General features: G+C 42.1%; 1 protein-coding gene across 5 annotated transcripts in view; it reads right to left on the reverse strand.

Annotated features, from left to right (window-relative positions):
* Positions 1–1473: 1473 nt before the first annotated feature.
* The window catches only part of LOC109898040 (capping protein, Arp2/3 and myosin-I linker protein 3), a 48739-nt gene continuing 29325 nt past the window's right edge, over positions 1474–20887 (reverse strand). Inside the window, exons 26-39 of one of the 5 annotated variants that reach the window (XM_020492794.2) lie at positions 19737–19850; positions 19441–19616; positions 19139–19226; positions 18755–18874; positions 18614–18680; positions 18033–18220; positions 11952–12031; positions 7912–8085; positions 5642–5843; positions 4785–5538; positions 4247–4353; positions 3205–3325; positions 3053–3124; positions 1474–2288 (exon numbers count right to left, since the gene is read on the reverse strand). In XM_020492794.2, the coding sequence (XP_020348383.1) occupies positions 2248–2288; positions 3053–3124; positions 3205–3325; positions 4247–4353; positions 4785–5538; positions 5642–5843; positions 7912–8085; positions 11952–12031; positions 18033–18220; positions 18614–18680; positions 18755–18874; positions 19139–19226; positions 19441–19616; positions 19737–19850 (2304 nt within the window). In that variant the 3' untranslated portion in view covers positions 1474–2247. Of the gene's footprint in view, positions 2814–3052; positions 3166–3204; positions 3326–4246; positions 4354–4784; positions 5539–5641; positions 5844–7911; positions 8086–11951; positions 12032–18032; positions 18221–18613; positions 18681–18754; positions 18875–19138; positions 19227–19440; positions 19617–19736; positions 19851–20887 lie in introns of all 5 variants that reach the window. The other 4 variants (XM_031833532.1, XR_004211191.1, XR_004211190.1 and 1 more) reach the window with 4 other exon arrangements.

Consider the following 20887-nt stretch of genomic DNA (forward strand, 5'->3'; position numbering starts at 1 on the left):
TGATAGTTTCCGGTTGAAAATACAATCAACACAGGACATTTTAATCAGTAGGTTTTGGGTGGAGTTGCATAAAAGTTAATAGACCAGTTCCAAACATCTCTACCAATAACAGCTAGTTTTCAGGTTAGGCTACATTTTCCTCCCATTATGCCCTTCTGCCCTGGTGGATTGATCCACACTTTGGTTAATGCACCACCTTCCCCTCCCTACTCAGACCACTCCCAGACAGTCCTGACATTTTTGCTTGAGAAATATTTTTCTGCCCCCCCCAAATTTGGTTTCTTTTTGACCACTTTTTTTTGAAAACTATTACAGTAAGGTACTTCATTGTTACCCAGAAATGATTTGATATTCAAATACAGGATTTTTAAACATTTTTATTTAAAAAAATATATATATATTTTTGGGGGGTAAATGTATTGATAAACGGTAGGACAATAAGCCCAGACAGTCAAATTAAGTCAACATATCCAAGAGAGGATATTAAAGTAAGTGTTTTTCTTTCTAATCCCGATGATTAACTGCCAGGTGCATGAAAGCCAATGATAAAATAGATCAATATAAGATCCTGTGTCTTTTGTCTGTCGGGCCTCCTCCCACCCACTCCACCATCCACCCCATGAAGACAGTCCACAGGAGTGTGGAAATGCATTTCAAACAACTACAATCACACATAAATATCTATGGCATAAAACAGTTATCGACAAAATAATGCATTGAATCATCAGACACAGATTCAACGATATGAGAAGTTACAGGTGTGGGATCTTAATCTGACCACGGAAAAATAATCCTGCAGCAACAGCATTTGAATGTTTTAGTATCGGTGGTTAGGCTACTAGCTGGCCAAAAGTAGGCTACATGAAAAGTGCGAAACTGTTAATATCACCATTGATTAGTGTGGGTTTTAAGTAGGAATTTATATAAATAACGAAGCTCATCTGCATGTCCTGCAGTGGAGGAAAATTCTCAGCAACAAGAGTGATCAATTTAGGATTCTATATCTGTTGGCACAGTGGTAGAAGCGTATTTTCAAGTTTTAATTACAGAGTTTGAAGAAGCAGCTTTTCATTACATTTCCATATGAATAGCTCATTAGTACTTAGCACACCAGCCAGCCAAAGCCCATATTTGACTCATTCCACCATCTTCAGAAATAGGGCCATGACATGGTTGCTAATGACAACCAGCAAGACTGCTTCTCAGCAGCTCACGTGTTTGGTGTTCTAGATTATGAGTCTTTCTGTTGCTGAGAGGTCCGCCTTTCATTTGTTGGGGTTGGTCGCCACCTGCTGTTAGGGATAATTACAGGAGGCCTAATGTAGCTGCCACCCTGCTGGTTAAAGTATTATAACCCAGAGTGGTAATTCTGTGGTTAAACAGCATAGTGAACGCAGTTTGGAAGGTAAAATCGTTTACCTCCCTTTATTATCCTATTATGAACCAAACCACAAAAAGATGACATTCTCAGTGTGTATTCCAGTACAGAATTTTTATTCATTCATAGGGTATACTCATACAATATTATTTTTTTGAAATTTTCTATAAAATATATTACCTTTCAGTCCATGAAAGCAGAACTAGATATAAATATTTCATTTAATAATATGCAACAACTCATTCTCAAGTTTCAACTATGGCAATCAACGTTCACAGCAGTCAAATTGCATTGCAGATTTAGAAATAACATTCTAATAGACACATTCCTTTCTTTAGTCGAGCTTAGCCACATAGCTTAGTTTACATAAACAATAAAAATACAAAATAAAGTATAACTCTCAATAATGACAACAAAAATGCTCCAATGTTTGGCCCCTTAGCATTATAGATTGACAGTGTTTTAGCCATTTTGTAAGTGCAGACAACAATTCAGTAGTTTTTCAAAAGTAGCAAACACCATTCGAATAGCTGCAAAACAGTTCAGCAGGTTTCCATTGAGATGACAGGAAAGCAGACAGTGAGGGCAAGGGACAGACAGAGACCGACTAGGAATAGCATGTGTGTGTTCCAATAATACCGCAGTAGGTAAGTTATGCTTAGCGATGTCCGTATCATTTTGCACTCTAAGACATTTATCTTCCCCTCCCCCTCTCTCCCTTTCTCTCTCTGTATTCGTGTGTTCCCTCTCTCTCTAGAGTCTAGTTTCTCCCTCGCATATTTCTCCTCTTCCACATCGGACAAAATGCTGCCCAGTTGTCATGACAACCCTCTGGTTGGTTGGTCTGAAGCAGCTTAATTCCATCGACATTACAACAGCTCTCTGTTAACAGACGCTGAGTTGATGCTGTCTGGGAGAGCACAGAACGAGAGACATTCCTGATTACTGATTCATCTCATTAGACACAATTTGATCAGATAATTAACAACAGTGAAGTCATGTTTGAGTTCTATTCCGACCTAAGGGGTGATTGAAACCTTTGCTTTGTTTAGTCTGAGACACACACACACACACACACACACACACACACACACACACACACACACACACACACGCACACGCACATTTGTCCCCAGATATTCATATTCTTGTGAACAGTTCTGGTCCCCACAATGATGGTAAAACCAAAAACACACAAATATAGCTGTATCCAAAGAAACATCTGTTTTTATGCATTAAGTATGAGAGGAAACACATGCTCCCATTCTCACAGAGACAGAGGCAGAGAGAGAGAGAGAAAGAGAGAGAGAGAGCGACAGAGGCAGAGAGACCAGGATAGTCCAAGGATTTGTTTCTGTTCTGGAGTAGTCTAGGTTTTTTCACAGGTTTGCGATTTGGGGGCTTCTCGAGATTATTAGGGCATCCCTGTCAGTGCCTGGGGTAAATGAACACAGGAAATACTGTACAAGGTAACAGTCAGACAGTGTGTGATCATGAGGCACATATTAACACACACAAACACACGCCCATGGATCAATACAAGCATACTGACTAACTATTGGAAAGACAGACATACATACATTCAGAAAGACAGACAGACAGACAGACAGACAGACAGACAGACAGACAGACAGACAGACAGACAGACGCATACAGGCTGACAGGTGTACGTACCTGTGTCACAAGACATAGCCTTTCTGTTCCTCTGGGGTTTCACTGGGGCTTGAGGTCTCACTGCTTCCTCACCTGCACACCATATACCACCGTCAATCATACACTGTCATACACTGTAACGACAAAATGATATTGATTTAATTTGTTAATACCTTGACTGAAAGCCCTGTCAGCCAATCCCAGCACTGGCTTGTTGAATGCAGATGGTGCAAGATGTGGGATCGGCCTTTCATTGGCATACTCAATTGGAGAAGACACATAGGATGTCTTTGGCTGAAAATAAATGGGGCACAAAATCATTACAATTATCAATTAATATCTAAACATAACCACACATACACTCAGTGGGCAGTTTATTAAGTACACCCATCTAGTCTCCAGAATAGCCTGAATTCTTTGGTGCATGGAAATGTTTCTCAATTGGTATCAAAGGACCTAACGTGTGCCAGGAAAACATTCCCCAAACCATTACACCACCAGCACCAGCCTGTATCGTTGACACCAGACAGGACGGGGCCATGGACTCATGCTGCTTACTCCAAAACCTGACGCTTCCCTTAGCATGGTGCAACAGGAACCGGGATTTGATGGAGCAGTCAATGTATTTCCATTCCTCAATTGTCCAGTGTTGGTGTCCGCGTGTCCACTGGAGCCGCTCCTTCTTTTTTTTAGCTGATAGGAGTGGAACACGGTGTGGTCGTCTGCTGCAACAGCCCATCCGTGACAAGGACCGGTGAGTTCTGCGTTCCAAGATACCATTCTGCGAACCACCGTTGTACTGGGCCGTTTTTTGCCTGTTAGCTTGCACGATTCTTGCCATTCTCTTTCGACCTCTCATCAACAAGCTGTTTTCGCCCACTGGACTGCCGCTGACCGGACGTATTTTGTTTGTCGCACCATTCTCAGTAAATCCCAAAACACTGTCGTTCGGCCGTATGGTTCTGAGTTACCGGAACCGGCGTGCCTGGCACTGATGATCATACCACACTCAATGTTGCTTAGGTAACTCATTTAGCCCATTCTAACGTTCAATCGAACAGTAACTGAAGTCCTTGACGCCTGTCTGCCTGCTTTATATAGCAAGCCACAGTCACGTGACTCACTGTCTGTAGGAGCAAACTATTTTCGTGAACTGGCCAGTATACTATTATATTCACATAAATATGACAACCAGAAGTATATGAAAAGACAGACCTTTTCAGGAATGGGAGGTGGCTGTCCCTCTGCATCTCTGCCTCGATCTCTCTCTTTCCTTTCCATTCTTCCACCATCCCTATCTCCGTCTGCTTCCTCCTCTGCACCTGAAGATAAAGATGGAGTAATAATATCATTAAAGCTGCAATATGTAACTTTCTGGGCGACCGGACTAAATTCACATAGAAATGTGAGTTATAGATCTGTCATTTTCACTGAAAGCAAGTCTAAGAAGCGGTAGATAGGTTTTATGTGCATTATTTCTATGCTTCACCTTCTTAGGTTGAATTTTGTGTCTTTTACTTTCGGTTTTGTACACCAGCTTCAAACAGCTGAAAATATATTTTATAGCGGTTTAGATGGTACAATAATTCTCTACACTGAATCATCTTACCAAACCGTACACTTTGTTTGTTTTGTCACATAAACTGAAATTATGCGAACTATTCCAATTTTAGCAACCAGGAAATGGCGGAGCGATTTCTGCATATTGCACCTTTAAATCAACACAACAATGTGTAAGAGACAGGTGCAGTACCAGAGCTCTCCTGTAGATGTCTCTGTCTCAGTTTGGACTGGATGGGTTTGCTGCTTTGGGGAGGAGGGTCTGGTTTAGATGCATTCATAGAAACCCGTCCAGGGGGAACCCCTCCTCCACCCCTCCACCCTTCCACCTGTCCTACAGCAGTGTCTGAGTGCAGATGTCTGTCCGTCTGTGTGTCAGAGTACTTCTGTCTGTCCACGGTTGCCTCCATGTTTTTCTGGGAGTCAGTCTCACTTTTAGGTGATGGAGTCCTGTCTGATGGGTAAGGGGGCAGAGGCCTCTGAGCCAGATGTTGTCCCTGGGCTTGTCTGTCAGACTGTCTGCCTGACTGCCTGCTCTCTATCCACTGTCTGTCTATCTGTATGTCTGTCAGTCGTCCCTCTGCCCACTTTCTGTCTGTCTGTTGTCTGCTCACCGTCCACTGTCTATCTCGATCAAACTGTCTGTCGATCTGTCTCTGCGTGTGTCTGTCAACTGTCCACTGTCTTTCCATGAGTTTATCTGCATGCCTGCTCTCTGTCCAATATCTGTCCATCTGTCTCTCTGCTGTTCTTCCCTCTGTCCATGTTTTGTCTGACAGTTTGTCCTCGGTCCAGTGCCGGTCAGAGTGTCTGTCAGCCGGTCTTATTAATGTCCTCTCTCTGTCTGTGTGAAGCCCCTCTGTCCACTGTCTGTCCACCTGTCTGTCCTCTGACCAATGTCTGTCAGTATCTGCAGGTTGCTCGTGCGCTGTCTCTAGCTTTGATGGCTGTAAATAACACAGAGGAAAAGATGAGAAGAGATATTATAACCATGAACTCATCAACCGGTATGAATATTTTCTACCACAAGTGATACAGCATAGACTGTACCTGGCTGGGTGAGTAGAAGGGGTGTCTGCTGCCCGGCATGCCAGGCTGTGGTGGTATGCTCTGCAGTGGCTGCAGGCTCAGGCCTACTGGCTCCTCCCCCCTCTGGTCCTCCACCTTCCCATCAGCCCCCTCACCAGGAGAGCAGGCCCTGGCAGCAGAACGAGGGGGCTGCAGCAGCGTGTAGACATTCTCAGTGGCTGTCCTGAGAGAGAGAAGAGCAAAGGGGACAGTCAGAGAAAAAATGAGAGTCAACCAAGAATTTGCTGAGTGCCCCCTGGATAGTATTTGATTTGGTGTGGATAACAAATGGGGCCTGTTTAGGCTTTCTAACCCAGCAGGCTAAGCTATAATAATGTTTTAATATTGGGATAGAATATATTAGACTTGCATAATTTTTAACATATTTATTCATTAGACTGCATCATCATTGCCATCATTCTGTTGCATCTCATAATCTGAGTGGGAGAAGGGCAACAGCTGTCATCTACATCTGTTTTACACACACTGGTTTTAAGTTCCTCGGCATACACATCACAGACAAACTGAATTGGTCCACTCACACAGACAGCATCGTGAAGAAGGCGCAGCAGCGCCTCTTCAAACTCAGGAGGCTGAAGAAATTTGGCTTGTCACCAAGAGCACTCACAAACCTCTACAGATGCACAATCGAGAGCATCCTGGCGGGCTGTATCACCGTCTTGTACGGCAACTGCTCCGCCCACAACCGTAAGGCTCTCCAGAGGGTAGTGAGGTTTGCACAACGCATCACCGGGGGCAAACTACCTGCCCTCCAGGACACCTACACCACCCGATGTTACAGGAAGGCCATAAAGATCATCAAGGACAACAACCACCCGAGCCACTGCCTGTTCACCCCGCTATCATCCAGAAGGCGAGGTCAGTACAGGTGCATCAAAGCTGGGACCGAGAGACTGAAAAACAGCTTCTATCTCAAGGCCATTAGACTGTTAAACAGCCACCACTAACATTGAGTGGCTGCTGCCAACACACTGACTCAACTCCAGCCACTTTAATAATGGGAATTGATGGGAAATGATGTAAAATATATCACTAGCCACTTTAAACAATGCTACCTAATATAATGTTTACATACCCTACATTATTCATCTCATATGTATACATATATACTGTACTCTATATCATCTACTGCATCCTTATGTAATACATGTATCACTAGCCACTTTAACTATGCCACTTTGTTTACATACTCATCTCATATGTATATACTGTACTCGATACCATCTACTGTATCTTGCCTATGCTGCTCTGTACCATCACTCATTCATATATCTTTATGTACATATTCTTTATCCCCTTACACTGTGTATAAGACAGTCGTTTTTTGGAATTGTTAGTTAGATTACTTGTTGGTTATTACTGCATTGTCAGAACTAGAAGCACAAGCATTTCGCTACACTCGCATTAACATCTGCTAACCATGTGTATGTGACAAATAAAATTGGATTTGATTTGATTTACATCTGTTTTACACACACTAGTGTCATCTACATCTGTTTTATACACACTGGTGTCATCTACATCTGTTTTACACACACTAGTGTCATCTACATCTGTTTTACACACACTGGTGTCATCTACATCTGTTTTATACACACTGGTGTCATCTACATCTGTTTTATACACACTGGTGTCATCTACATCTGTTTTACACACACTAGTGTCATCTACATCTGTTTTACACACACTGGTGTCATCTACATCTGTTTTATACACACTGGTGTCATCTACATCTGTTTTATACACACTGGTGTCATCTACATCTGTTTTACACACACTGGTGTCATCTACATCTGTTTTACACACACTGGTGTCATCTACATCTGTTTTACACACACTGGTGTCATCTACATCTGCAGTGCTCTCCGGCAGCATGACCATTCCTCATGTCAATACAGAACTGCTTCCCAGCACTGATTTAGACTAATAGCACACAGGGTACCCAGAGCATGCACGTAATGCTCATCATACTAACAGAGGGACAGAGAGAGAATGAAAGGTAGAGGGAGAAGGAGAGAGTGAATGAGAGTGATACATATTCATAAAGAGGTAAGGGGTAAACATGTGTATTAAGTGAAAGTGAGGATCTACATGGGACACTGATATAAATCATGCTGTGTAGATTGCACGGCTTTATATATCATACTACCTGTGTGTGTGTGTGTGTGTGTGTGTGTGTGTGTGTGTGTGTGTGTGTGTGTGTGTATGTGTGATACTGAGGATTCACCAACCCTGTGGGTGCCGTGGCAACAGTGTGACACTCCTCCCCACACCCATCTCCGCCAGACTCTGGCCCCTGATTGGAGAGAGTTGAGTTGCGGTTCCTACGGAAACCAAAGATGGCCAGCATATTGCGTCTTTTCTTTCGCCTGAGAGAGTGGGCTTTATGGAGAGAGGACAACTGACTGACATAGGGGAAATGAGATGGAAAGGTTCGAGAGAGATGAGCAAAAACAGGAAGAAGATAAAGGGTGAAGTCAAAAGGCAGATATAAAGAGAGACCAACTGACCATAGCTATACAGGAAAGATATGTACAAAACATTAGGAACACTCAAACCAGTGTGCCTGGCACCAACTACCATACGCCGTTCAAATGCACTTTTGTTTATTCAAATTTGAAATAGAACCTATATTTAACTAGGCAAGTCAGTTAAGAACAAAGTTCTTATTTACAATGACGGCCTACCAAAATGCCTGGGACGGGGCCTGGGATTAAAAATATACTGTATATTTTTTATAAAAACAGGACAAAACACACATCACGACAAGAGAGACACCACAACACTACATAAAGAGATACCTAAGACAACAACATAGCATGGCAGCAACACATGACATCACAGCATAGTAGCAACACAACATGGCTGCAGCACAACATGGTAGCAGCACAAAACATGGTACAAACATTATAAGGCAAAGACAACAGCACAAAGGGCAAGAAGGTAGAGACAACAATACATTACGCGAAGCAACCAAAACTGTCAGTAAGAGTGTCTATGATTGAGTCTTTGAATGAAGAGATGGAGATAAAATTGTCCAGTTTGTGTGTTTTTTGCAGCACATTCCAGCTGCAGCGAACTGAAAAGACAAGCGACCCAGGGATGTGTGTGCTTTGGGGACCTTTAACAGGATGTGACTGGCAGAATGGGTGTTGTATGTGGAGGATGCGGGCTGCAGTAGATATCTCAGATAGGGGGGAGTGAGGCCTAAGAGGGTTTTATAAATAAGCATCAACCAGTGGGTCTTGCGACAGGTATACAGAGATGACCAGTTTACAGAGGAATAAAGAGTGCAGTGATGTGTCCTATAAGGAACATTGGTGGAAAAGAACATCCTGTCGCTTGAGAGCACCCTTACCTGCCGATCTATAAATTACGTCTCCATAATAAATAGGAGCGATTATGATAGAGGAAACCAAGTCTAGATTTAACCTTAGCCTGCAGCTTTCATATGTGCTGAGAGAAGGACAGTGTACCGTCTAGCCATACTCCCAAGTACTCGTATGAGGTGACTACCTCAAGCTCTAAACCCTCAGAGGTAGTAATCACATCGGTGGGGAGACGGGCATTCTTCTTACCAAACCAGATAACATTTGTTTTGGGGGTGTTCAGAACAATCTTAAGGGCAGAGAAAGCTTGTTGGACACTAAGAAAGCTTTGTTGTAGAGCGTTTAACACAAAACGCCAGCTGAGGATAATACTGTATCATCTGCTTATAAATGGATGAGAGAGCTTCCTACTGCCTGAGCTATGTTGTTGATGTATATTGAGAAGAGTGTGGGGACTAGGATCGAGCCTTGGGGTACTCCCTTGGTGACAGGCAGTGGCTGAGACAGCAGATTTTCTGACTTTATACACTGCACTCTTTGAGAGAGGTAGTTAGCAAATCAGGCCAAAGACCCCTCAGAGACACCAATACTCCTTAGCTGGCCGACAAGAATGGAATGATCTACCATATCAAAAGCTTTGGCCAACTCAATAAAAATAGCAGCACAATATTGCTTAGAATCAAGGGCAATGGTAACATCATTTAGGACCTTTAAGGTTGCAGTGACACATTCATAAACTGAGTGGAAACCAGAATGCATACCAGAGAGAATACTACAGACATCAAGAAAGCCAGCCAGTTGATTATTGGCATTTTTTTCCAACACTTTTGATAAACAGGGCAAAATAGAAATTGGCCTATAACAGTTAAGATCAGCTTGATCTCCCCCTTTAAATAAAGGACGCAACGTGGCTGCCTTCCAAGCAATAGGAACCTCCCCAGAGAGGAGAGACAAGTCAAAAAGGTCAGAGATAGGCTTGGTGATGATAGGGGCAGCAACCTTAAAGAAGAGAGGGTCTAAACCATCTGACCCAGATGTTTTTTTGGGGTCAAGTTTATGGAGCTCCTTTAGCACCTCGGACTCAGTGACTGCCTGCAGGGAGAAACTTTGTAGCGGGCATGGGAAAAGAGGGAGGAGCATCGGGGCTAGTTGCATTAGAAGTCGTGGGAGATGAGGAAATGTTGGACGGGCAAGGAGGCATGGCTGAGTCAAATAGGAATCCTGACTTAATGAAGTGGTGATTAAAGAGCTCAGCAATGTGCTCCTTGTCAGTGACAATTACATCATCAACATTAAGGGACATGGACAGCTGTGAGGAGGAGGATTAATTCTCCAGGCCTTGAACCATTTTCCAGAGCTTCTTGGGGTTAGACCCACAGAGAGATAACTGCTCCTTAAAGTAATTAACTTTGGCCTTCCGGATAGCCTGAGTGCACTTATTTCTCATTTGCCTAAACGAGAGCCAGTCAGCCTGAATATGCGCGTGCCTTTCGCAAATGGAATTCTTGAGGTGGAGTAACTCTGCCAAATCATGGTCGAACCAGGGGCTGAACCTCTTTAAAATTCTCATTTTCTTTATGGAGGCGTGTTTGTTAACAATACCACTGGAAATATAAAAAAAGAAGGTCCAAGCGTCTTCGACAGAGGGGATCACGCTGATTCTATACCAATTTACAGAGGCCAGTTCATGAAGGAAGGCTTGCTCAATAAAGTTTATGAAAAATCAGGACAGGCAGTTTAACTGAGCAGCCATTACGAACGCAGGCTGTAAAACAGTGATCAGAGATAGGCATCAGTCTGGTGTTTTCTGTAATGACTTATCAGGATTATTTGTGAGGATAACATCAAGGAGAGTAGCATTTTCTGGGTGTTTGGAGTCATACCTTGTGGGATTGGTAATAATCTGAGAAAGATTTAGGGAGTCCCATTGCTTTAGGACTCAGTAATGACCAAAACGTCTGGATTGGAGCTGTGAACCCACACTTTCAACTGATCCATTTTAGGTAATAAGCTTCTAGTATTAATGTGCAGAAAACCCAGGATTTTCCGAGAGCAGAAATCAGTGAAGCAGATATCAGAGCACAAGTCAGAATTGGGGTTAGCAACAGTAGATGGGCCAGGGTGTACATGCACATTTCCAGATATCATCAACAGTAATAATATCAGGGCACGGCACAATATTTTGTCTTACCCATTCACCCTCTGAATGGCACAGATACACAATCCATGTCTCAATTGTCTCAAGGCGTAAAAATCCTTCTTTAACCTGTCTCCTCGCCTTTCATCTACTCTGATTGAAGTGGATTTAACAAGTAACATCAATAAGGGATCATAGCTTTCATCTGGATTCACCTGGTCAGTCTGTCATGGAAAGAGCAGGTGTTCCTAATGTTTTGTACACTCAGTATATGTCTATATCATAAGCCTGTTCAGTTTGTCCCTAGTCAGCACCTGTACTTTCACTTATTCACCCTGTCATCAGTCCCTGTATGTTGCTCTGGGCAGCTGCCTCACTGAAACACTTCCTGGCAGTGAGAGACGTTGCAAGGATACAATTCATGGCACACAACACTTCATCCAGAGTACATTCATTTAGAAATATGCTTAACAGTAAATGTAATAATACTAAAAGCATCTACTTAACCAGATGATCTGCTGTGTGGATATACTCTAGCATGGACCAGCATTACTCTGCCGGCATGTGACAAGAGGAGAGGGTACTCTCTAAAGCTATTAGTAAAGGCAGAGCCACCTAAAATCCTGATCCTGAACGTAGTCTATGGACTAATGGAAAGTAGGCCTATGCTAAATGACTTGAGTTGTACTTACTTTGGAGGTGATTCATGCATTTTAGATCATGCTTATAGTGTGCCATTCACTCCTATTTGTTTTTGAGAGAGAGAGAGAGAGAGAGAGAGAGAGAGAGAGAGAGAGAGATCTACCTATCAGGGAGAACTCTCTTGGAGTAGAAATCTGGGAGTCCATCATCAAGAGGAGTGACAGCTCCATTTTCAGTGCAATGCTGGGGACGAGGAGAGAGATATTTCAGAATTACGATACTATTCTTAAACATCCATTTATATTCCAGAAATAAAGACTGATGTCCCACACTGTTTGTAAGTGCTTATTGGAGGGGCTGACAATGTATTTTTTTATGTTCTGTTGGTAATAATACAAATGGTTTATACTAGCTTCAGAGAGATGACTTAACTCAATTGGAGTAATTCACTTAGTATAGATTACCCTGGACCCAATCCAATTCATTCTGAAAAACAGAGCAGCACGCTGCCACTGCCGGGAGGCCCTAACATTTGGGAATATGGGGTGAGAATTATGCATGAACCATAAATTAAGTCAAAGTTGTATTATCATTACTTTAATCACATGAATAATGGTTCTTTTGGAATAGAAAATGTGCTTGGGCACACATGCAAAATGTATAAATAATGGCTATACTAAATGCTTGTTAAATAAACCAGATGTATCAATATTAACATCAGGTCTATTTAACAAGCAATTAATATAGCCATTAGTTATACATTTTGCTTGTATCAAAAGGGAATATTGTCTTTGTAGTGGTCATTAGCTATGCAAATAACATCTGTATTCTGTTTTATTAATATGCAAGTATCTCGATGTAACTCCATGAGTTTTTAAGTTCACTTACATTGACTATGTGTTGCCATATCAGTGTCTCCTTAAATGTATAATTTATTAGCTAATATATCTACTTCTTTATGCTTCTGCACTCAGATGAGAAATCTACTACAGCAGGGGCCTCTCGGTGTATACAATATTCATAAGTGAATATATACAGTGGGGAGAACAAGTATTTGATACACTGCCGATTTTGCAGGTTTTCCTACTTACAAAGCATGTAGAGGTCTGTCATTTTTATCATAGATAGATACACTTCAACTGTGAGAGAAGGAATCTAAAACAAAAATCCAGAAAATCACATTGTAGGATTTTTAAGTAATTAATTTGCATTTTATTGCATGACATAAGTATTTGATACATTACAAAAGCAGAACATAATATTTGGTACAGAAATCTTTGTTTGCAATTACAGAGATCATACGTTTCCTGTAGTTCTTGACCAGATTTGCACACACTGCAGCAGGGATTTTGGCCCACTCCTCCATACAGACCTTCTCCAGATCCTCCAGGTTTCGGGGCTGTCGCTGGGCAATACGGACTTTCAGCTCCCTACAAAGTTTTTCTATTGGGTTCAGGTCTGGAGACTGGCTAGGCCACTCCAGGACCTTGAGATGCTTCTTACGGAGCCACTCCTTAGTTGCCCTGGATGTGTGTTTCGGGTTGTTGTCATGCTGGAAGACCCAGCCACGACCCATCTTCAATGCTTTTACTGAGGGAAGGAGGTTGTTGGCCAAGATCTCGCGATACATGGCCCCATCCATCCTCCCCTCAATACGGTGCAGTCGTCCTGTCCCCTTTGCAGAAAAGCATCCCCAAAGAATGATGTTTCCACCTCCATGCTTCACGATTGGGATGGTGTTCTTGGGGTTGTACTCATCTTTCTTCTTCCTCCAAACACGGCGAGTGGAGTTGAACTAGGGAGAACTTCTTCCATTTTCTAATAATTGCGCCAACAGTTGTTGCCTTCTCACCAAGCTGCTTACCTATTGTCCTGTAGCCCATCATCGCCTTGTGCAGGTCTACAATTTTATCCCTGATGTCCTTACACAGCTCTCTGATCTTGGCCATTGTGGAGAGGTTGGAGTCTGTTTGATTGAGTGTGTGGACAGGTGTCTTTTATACAGGTTATGAGTTCAAAGAGGTGCAGTTAATACAGGTAATGCGCGGAGAACAGTAGGGCTTCTTAAAGAAAAACTAACAGGTCTGTGAGAGACGGAATTCTTACTGGTAGGTGGTGATCAAATACTTATGTCATGCAATAAAATGCTAATTAATTACTTAAAAATCATACAATGTGATTTTCTGGATTTTTGTTTTAGATTCCGTCTCTCACAGTTGAAGTGTACCTATGATAAAAATTACAGACCTCTACATGCTTCGTAAGTAGGAAAACCTGCTAAATCAGCAGTGTATCAAATACTTGTTCTCCCCACTGTAAGTGAATATAGATCCTGTATTTCCATATTCATAGTTAAGTATCACACACAGTCAGCAGTTCAGTAGTATACAGTACCATTCAAAAGTTTGGGGTCACTTAGAAATGTCCTTGTTTTTAAAAATAAAAGCACATTTTTTGACCATTAAAATAACATCAAATTGATCAGAAATACAGTGTAGACATTGTTAATGCTGTAAATGACTATTGTAGCTGGAAACAGCTGACTTTTTATGCAATATCTACATAGGTGTTGTCGTGTCTTTGGCTATGTCACATTAAGTGATATGACATGCTATTCTATAAAATCCTTTCTCTGAGATTAATATTACCTGATTGGGCTAATCGTGTAAATGTAATTAACTACAAAGTCGGGGCACCACAAAATAATATTTATAGAGCTTTTATCTTCTGAATAAACTCTTAAAGACCTAGTAATATTTTACATCAATAGCAGTCAATATTAATCGTCACCTTATTTCAGTCTCATCTGAAAGTTGTAAATGATTGGTTATCTTCACGAACCCTGGCTAACAAGTTGAATCAGCAATACAAAATTGGGTTTAATTATTTATTTACTACATACCTAACTAATCACACAGAATTACATATGCACAGAATGAATCATACCTTGATTACAAATTACGTCATAAAGGAAAATGTCCCTAGAGGGCGGAACAGATATGATAGCTGGTTACACAAAGAAAAGGGGCTGGGTTTGAGTGAAAGAGCTGCGCTTCGGCAGGTTGGTCGTAGATGGAAGGCCACGTTGCCCAACCGAGTCCTTTGTCCTTTGAAGAATGTCTCTGGTGGTAAATTGTATACGTTGTAGTAACATCGTTGTGTGGTAGACGGGATACTCTGTCTGTTCTTTCCTAGCCCACGTTTGCAGCTGCTGTTGCTAACTCATCGGCTAGGAGGTATCACTTCTGTAGTGAATAAGAGTTCATAGTTCATACCATTCGCAACCAAAGCTCACGCTGAGGTTGGCTTAGTTCTGTAGTTGACATGTTAGTCCTTTTAACGTATGGACCGTCATCCTCACATCCTCGGAACAGGAGGTTACATTTTTGTCAAGGCTTTATGTAGTGGAGCGAGAAGGGTGTGTTTGAAAAGTTTTATAACCCATCTCTCTTCACAGGGGCGGGCCACTGATTGAGCAGAGCCCTAACCTTATGAAGACCCAAATCTCTCATTTGGAAGCTAAAATTACATTTAATCTCTTCACCAATAATTTTATATTCCATCATGTAAATTGAACAACAATTCCATGTGAATCCGATAACTACAATGTGCAGACTTTCCACTGTAGAGTTTATGTCATCCTATCATTGATGAGAATGTCTCAGATGACAACCGAACTGACATCATATTCATTAAGTACCACCGCATATGTTCAATTGGTCGGATTACCAGAATATAGTTAATTTCCCCCACATTCTGATGTTCCCAGAATCTCTATGTTAACCAAGGGATTTTCAAATGTCACATTAGTAGGGTAGAGAGAGGAAAAAGGGGGGAAGAGTTATTTATGACTGTCATAAACCTACCCCCAGGCCAACGTCATGACAGTGTACAGAGGCCCATTATCAGCAACCATCACTCCTGTGTTCCAATGGCACATTGTGTTAGCTAATCCAAGTTTATCATTTTAAAAGGCTAATTGATCATTAGAAAACCCTTTTGCAATTATGTTAGCACAGCTGAAAACTGTTGTTCTGATTAAAGAAGCAAAAAACTGGCCTTCTTTAGACTAGTTGAGTATCTGGAGCATCAGCATTTGAGGGTTCGAATACAGGCTCAAAATGGACAGAAACAAAGAACTTTATTCTGAAACTCATCAGTCTATTCTTGTTCTTGTTCTTGTTCCATGTGAGAAATTACCAAGAAACTGAAGATCTCATACAACGCTGTGTCCTACTCCCTTCACAGAACAACGCAAACTAGCTCTAACCAGAATAGAAAGAGAAGTGGGAGGCCCCAGTGCATAACTGAGAAAAAGGACAAGTACATTAGAGTGTCTAGTTTGACGCCTCACAAGTCCTCAACTGGCAGCTTCATTAAATAGTACCCGCAAAACACCAGTCTCAACATCAACAGTGAAGAAAAAGAAAAAAGCCATATCTCAGAAAAAGCAATATTTCAGACTGGCCAATAAAAAGAGAAGCTAAAGATGGGCAAAAGAACACAGACACTGGACAGAGGAACTCTGCCTAGAAGGCCAGCATCCCGGACACTCTAATGTACTTCTCCTCTTGCTCAGTTGTGCACCAGTGCCTCCCACTCCTCTTTCTATTTTGGTTAGAGACAGTTTGCTCTGTTCTGTGAAGGGAGTAGTACACAGCTTTGTAAGAGATCTTCAGTTTCTTGGCAATTTCTCACATGGAATAGCCTTCATTTCTCAGAACAAGAATAGACTGATGAGTTCCAGAAGAAAGCAATTTTTTTCTGGCCATTTTGAGCCTGTAATCAAAGCCACAAATACTGATGCTCCAGATTTTATTTATTTAACCATTATTTTACCAGGTAAGTTGACTGAGAACACATTCTCATTTGCAGTAACAACCTGGGGAATAGTTACAGGGGAGAGGAAGGGGATGAAAGCCAATTGTAAACTGGGGATTATTAGATGACCGTGATGGTTTGAGGGGCAGATTGGGAATTTAGCCAGGATACCAGGGTTAACACCCCCACTCTTACGAAAAGTGCAATGGGATCTTTAATGACCTCAGAGAGTAAGGACACCCATTTAACATCCCATCCGAAAGACAACACCCTACACAGGGCAGTGTCCCCAATCACTGCCTTGGGGAATTCGTTTTTTTTTTTTAGACCAGTGGAAAGAGTGCCTCCTACTGGCCCTCCAACACCACTTCCAGCAGCATCTGGTCTCCCATCCAGGAACTGACCAGGACCAACCCGGCTTAGCTTCAGAAGCAAGCCAGCAGTGGTAGGCAGTGTGGTATGCTGCTGGTAAATACTCAAATACTCAACTAGTCTAAAGAAGGCCAGTTTTATTGTTTCTTTAATCAGCTTACAGTCTCAAAATGGCCAGAAACAAAGAACTTTCTTCTGAAACTCAGTCATCAGTCTATTCTTGTTCTGATAAATTAAGGCTATTCCATGCGAGAAATTGCCAAGAAACTGAAGATCTCTTACAAAGCTGTGTACTACTCCCTTCACAGAAGGGAGTAGTACTGTCTCTAACTAGAATGGAAAGAGGAGTGGGATGCCCCGGTGCACACATTAGAGTGTCCGCGATGCTGGCCTTCTAGGCAGAGTTCCTCTGTCCAGTGTCTGTGTTCTTTTGCCCATCTTAAGCTTCTCTTTTTATTGGCCAGTCTGAGATAAGACTTTTTCTGAGATATGGCTTTTTTCTTTTTTTTCACTGTTGACGTTGAGACTGGTGTTTTGGGGGTACTATTTAATGAAGCTGCCAGATGAAGACAAGAATAGACTGACAAGTTTCAGAAGAAAGTTCTAGACATTTTGAGCCTGTAATCAAACCCACAAATGCTGATAAAGAAGGCCAGTTTTATTGCTTCTTCAATCAGAACAATAGTTTTCAGCTGTGCTAACATAATTGCAAAAGGGTTTTCTAATGAATGATCAATTAGCCTTTTAAAATTATAAACTTGGATTAGCTAACACAACGTGCCATTGGACCACAGGAGTGATGGTTTCTGATAATGGGCCTCTGTACGCCTATGTAGATATTCCATAAGATATTTTCTGTTTCCAGCTACAACAGTCATTTACAACATTAACAATGTCTACACTGTATTTATGATCAATTTCATGTTATTTTAATGGACCAAAAAAAAGGGCTTTTCTTTCAAAACCAAGGACATTTCTAAGTGACCCCAAACTTTTGAACGGTAGTGTATATTCCATACGGGGTGAGATCCTAATGTCAGCTTCCTCTTACTGTGTCAGAGGGGGCGTGTCCTGCTCGGTGTCTCCGTGGGGGCCTCGGCCTAACCCGCGTCACATGATGTAGAGGTGCACCCTGGGTAGGGAGTTCAGACAGCCCCTCACAGGATGCGGAGCGAGAGAGGGCTGAGAAAGAAGAGGACGTAGAGGGGGGCGGGGAGGAGCTGGAGTCATCACACAGGCCTGAAAGAGAGAGCGAAAAAAAGATGGAAAGATGACGAGATGAGAGCGAAACAGATGCATAAAAGGGAGAGAAATGGAGAAGGAAGCTGCGAGAGTGTAGAAGTTCCCTTAGCAGTCATGTGGTGCTTGAAATAAACACTGTTTAAAAACTACAACAATTGGCAACTGCACTCAAATATGTTGAGGCAGTAATGGGTTCAGGTTGGCATGCACACAAGCCATTAGTGGCTCACTCAGAGAGAGAGAAGGAAGGAGAATGAGGAAGAGGGAAAGAGTGAGAGAAAAACAGACACAGCAGGACACAGTCACTAATGGACCTATAAAAGAGAGAGAGCTGGGAGGAAGAGAGAGATAGAAGGATATAGAGAGATAGTGGGACGGAGATATACTCACTCAGTCTGGTTGAAACAGGTCGTATTCGCCTAGTTCTAGAGCTGTGCTTCTTAATGGCAATTGTGTCCTAGAGAGGGAAGAGAAAGATGTCAAAACACCAACACACATCCTAGACAGACAATGTCAACACACAATGCTTACTATGCTGGTGCCCAGCTCCTCGTCTGTGATGTCCATAGAGTCTCTGTGTCTGTGTGACCTCCGGCCTGTCCCTCCATCACATGTCCCCTCCCAACGCTTCACCTGGGACACCTGACGAGTCTGGGACAGGGAGCAGACGCTACACATTAATAAATGTATTATGAAGGTTGTTATACAGCAACGCTCATAAAGGTGTTATGACTGGTTTCATAAAGGTGCTATAAAGGTTGTTGTGAAGGATACTGCTAAAGTGTATACTGGTGTTATGAATGCCTTATTTGTGCCCATTCAAGTAAAGTGTTACTGGTTATGGTAGGCAAAAGGTGGCAGAATCGATATCCGGCCTATAGACAGACACACAGACAGACGGCAGCATGTCCATACCAGGGTCTTTTGAGTGGCGTAGAGCTCCTGCAAGATCTGATCCACAATGGAGTTGGTGAGATAGGAAACCACTGAGAGCTTCACCTCTCTGGGAGAGGGGGAGAAAGACAAAGAGAGGGAGAGGGAGCAGGAGAGGGAGGCAGGGCGGAGAGGAGGGGGAAGACAGTATGATGGAATTAGTTCACAGATACCCACACGGATTAAATTAAACAAATAAGACTGCATCGCTTATCTTCCTCCTTCAGCTCCCCCTCTTTTTCCTTCCTTCCTTCCATCCCTCCCTCCTTCCCTCCCTTTCTTACTCCAGCGCGCGATGGATGTCCTGAGCTGCTCGCTCCATCAGGGCCGTACGGATGGCTGAGCGAGGGATGGACACACGCTCAGAGACGGACGAGAGCGGAGGACTCAATCTCTCTGCTGCAGAGGAGGACAGCGGACACAGCTCACGACAGAGAGACACCATGGAGTCAACTATCACCTGTCAATCAACAAGCCAATTAAACAATCAATAAATCAATGAAATATTCAACCATTCCATAAAAATATGAAGAAGTAAATCAAAAGTTTATATAAATATGGGATGTATTGAGGATTGCACCTGTAGTTCCTTGTCAGCTGCCTTGGCCAGTTCTCCTGCCAGTGAGTCCAGTCTCTGTCTGACTGGCCCATCTACTGACAGCACATGAGCTAGCTCACAGAGGGAGGGGTACAGCTGAAACAGAGAGAGAGAAAAAAAAAGAGAGAAAGAGTGTGTGTGTGTGTGTGTGTGAGAGAGAGTCAAATTAATACACAAATAATGGGGTTGATGTGTGCCATTGGGATCAAAATGTCAAAATGATTTCAATGCAGTTCCACATGTATAAAAGTTAATATATGCAAATGTACCCATTAACTGCACCAATACAACAACATAGACAAAGGACTTTACATCTTTTAAGCAGGGTTCATACAGACATTGGCAAGTCAAATTCAATGTTATACAATTATATAATTTAAATAATTATACATATAAGGCCTAATATATATCCCCAACCCCTCCCCCTAAAAAGCATGCAAAAAGTGTCAAAAAGTAGGCCATTATTAACACTTTAAGAATAATGCATTTTTTTAGGCCTTGCCAATGCATTGATATTCAAATTATTATTATAGTACATTCTAAAATATGTGAGAATAATGTGGACATTGCCTGACTAAATCGATTATGGTGATTATTCTTTAGCCGACGCGGGCACACATAATAAAGGTATGAATAGCGGTAGCATTAATCTCACCATTTGAATGGTGAGCATCGCTGTTTTTCTAATGCGAATTTGACCAAATACCAGGTTCCTTTTTTAATCGAAGGATTTGTATGGAAAGCCAAGTTGAAGGCAACATTAGATCTTGTCGTCCTCAAATTAACCGCACATAGTTTTACTCGACAGAGGAGCGCAACCCCATTCAATTGAAGCAGCGGGAAACAAACGAAAGTGGTCACATCTCTCACAGAAATGTATTTTTAAAAAATCACGGATAATTATAAAGGTGCAGGAGAACTTACAAAATTGGCTACAATATTTACAATGACTTTTCAAGCACCAAAATTTAGAAAATGTCTGATTTTCAAGGGATGGCCTATTCCGGTAATTGAAGTACAACTGCAAGTAGGCTACCGCAAACCACTAGTATTTGTTTAAATTGCAGGTGTAACAATGGAAACCAAAATGTATTTGTCATGTTATTTCATTACCAGATCATATTGTGGATAAT

The sequence above is a fragment of the Oncorhynchus kisutch genome, linkage group LG10 (assembly GCF_002021735.2).
Source record: "Oncorhynchus kisutch isolate 150728-3 linkage group LG10, Okis_V2, whole genome shotgun sequence".
NCBI classification, from domain to species: Eukaryota; Metazoa; Chordata; class Actinopteri; order Salmoniformes; family Salmonidae; genus Oncorhynchus; species Oncorhynchus kisutch.